The sequence below is a fragment of the Aplysia californica genome, unplaced genomic scaffold (assembly GCF_000002075.1).
Source record: "Aplysia californica isolate F4 #8 unplaced genomic scaffold, AplCal3.0 scaffold00159, whole genome shotgun sequence".
Taxonomy (NCBI): Eukaryota; Metazoa; Mollusca; class Gastropoda; order Aplysiida; family Aplysiidae; genus Aplysia; species Aplysia californica.
Window position 1 is genome coordinate 334,423 of NW_004797429.1, and position 1,508 is coordinate 335,930.

Here is a 1,508-nt window from a genome sequence, read left to right on the forward strand (position 1 = left end):
AATAATAATAATAACAACAATAATAATAATAATAATAATAATAATAATCATATTAATAATAATTTCATGATACGATGGGAACAAATGAAACGATTCATTTCGATGACTCCACCATGCATCGAGTTCTTTTGGTCCTGTTTCATTGGTTATGGATTTATTCAAAGACCAATCAGAAATAACGTAGCAAAAATCTTAAGGCAGAGCTTTCAAAATGGCTGCCACCACAACATTTTAGTATTTCACAACAGTTTCACTTTCGAATCGATTGCGAACACGTTTTCTGTCACTCTCCTTTTCTTGTATTTCATTGTGTTTGGTCCTTCACTAGCTCTTGTTGAGGAGTAGCGGAATCGAGGACGATGCCGAGAAAATGTGGAAGCTGCGGTGTTAAAAATGCCATTTTAAAGAGGCCGAAAACGGTAAGTTTGTTGTTGATCATGCGAGAGTGAGGAGAGTGAGAGAAGTTTTCATGACAAAAAACAAAAAAATAATAGATTCTAGATCTAGACTAGATTATAGATCTAGATATAGATCTAGATCTAGATTTTTGGGCTGGATTGTACTTTACCGGACCACCCATCTCGGCCCGTGATTACTACGCACGCCTAGCCTAACTACACACTCATCATAGTACTTTGCGTGCGGACAAAAGGTAGTTTCGCGGGCAACTTCGCGCACGCACAGCGCAAGCCAGCGGCGACTGGCGAGGCGAGGTGAGCGAGAGGTGGGGGTAAGATTGTACTTTACCGGACCACCAGTCGCAACTACTTTTGCTATGGCGCCCCTGGTGCCTAGTGGTCCGCTATTCTTCGTTTCCGAGCTCCCCTGCTCACTCTCCTACTCAGTTTTCTACGTCCTCACTGTTCCACTGCCAGCACTCGACTGTCGTCTCTTACCGGGTTTTTCAGTCATCACGACCGTGCCACTGTGCCCTTTGACCCTCGACCCTGACGCCTTGAGGCTAATTGGTCAATCTAATCACGTGGTCCACTATTCTTATTTGCTCACGACTCTGCTGGCTTGGCCTACTCCTGGTCTGGCAAAGTACAATGGAGGGCTAGAGATGCGCACGAGAGCTCATTTGCATAATTGCATCCCCCTCGGCCCTGCTCGCGACTTGGCGAGTATCTACCCCAGATTGTCCGTTCATGCTATTATAATGTGTGTGTGTGTGTCTTTAAATTATTGTTGCCAGGGGGGCTAGCCCCCCTGAAACCCCCCCTCCCCCCACTGTTGTTACATTGATGTAAACACGACTGTCCGCTCATGTTATTGTTTCACATTTTTGTATTTCCTTTATTGTAGTTTCACGGGGGCAAGCCCCCCTAAACACCCCCCTCCCCACTGTTGGTATGATACACGGTGGTCCACCAAAGTTAAATCCCCTGCCCACCCTCAACACCCACCTCGGCTGGATTGAACTTTGGTGGACCCACGGTGTTTAGGTCTACGTATTATTAATGCACACTAGAATCTTCTAGTGTTAAACTACAGTACATTGGGGGGGG

General features: G+C 45.7%; 1 protein-coding gene across 1 annotated transcript in view; it reads left to right on the forward strand.

Annotated features, from left to right (window-relative positions):
• The first annotated feature begins 180 nt into the window (after positions 1-180).
• The window catches only part of LOC101848966 (cytoplasmic tRNA 2-thiolation protein 1), a 30,482-nt gene continuing 29,154 nt past the window's right edge, over positions 181-1,508 (forward strand). The window contains exon 1 of the mRNA XM_005097623.3: positions 181-419. Coding sequence (XP_005097680.1) covers positions 360-419 — 60 coding nt within the window. The 5' untranslated portion in view covers positions 181-359. The remainder of the gene's footprint in view (positions 420-1,508) is intronic.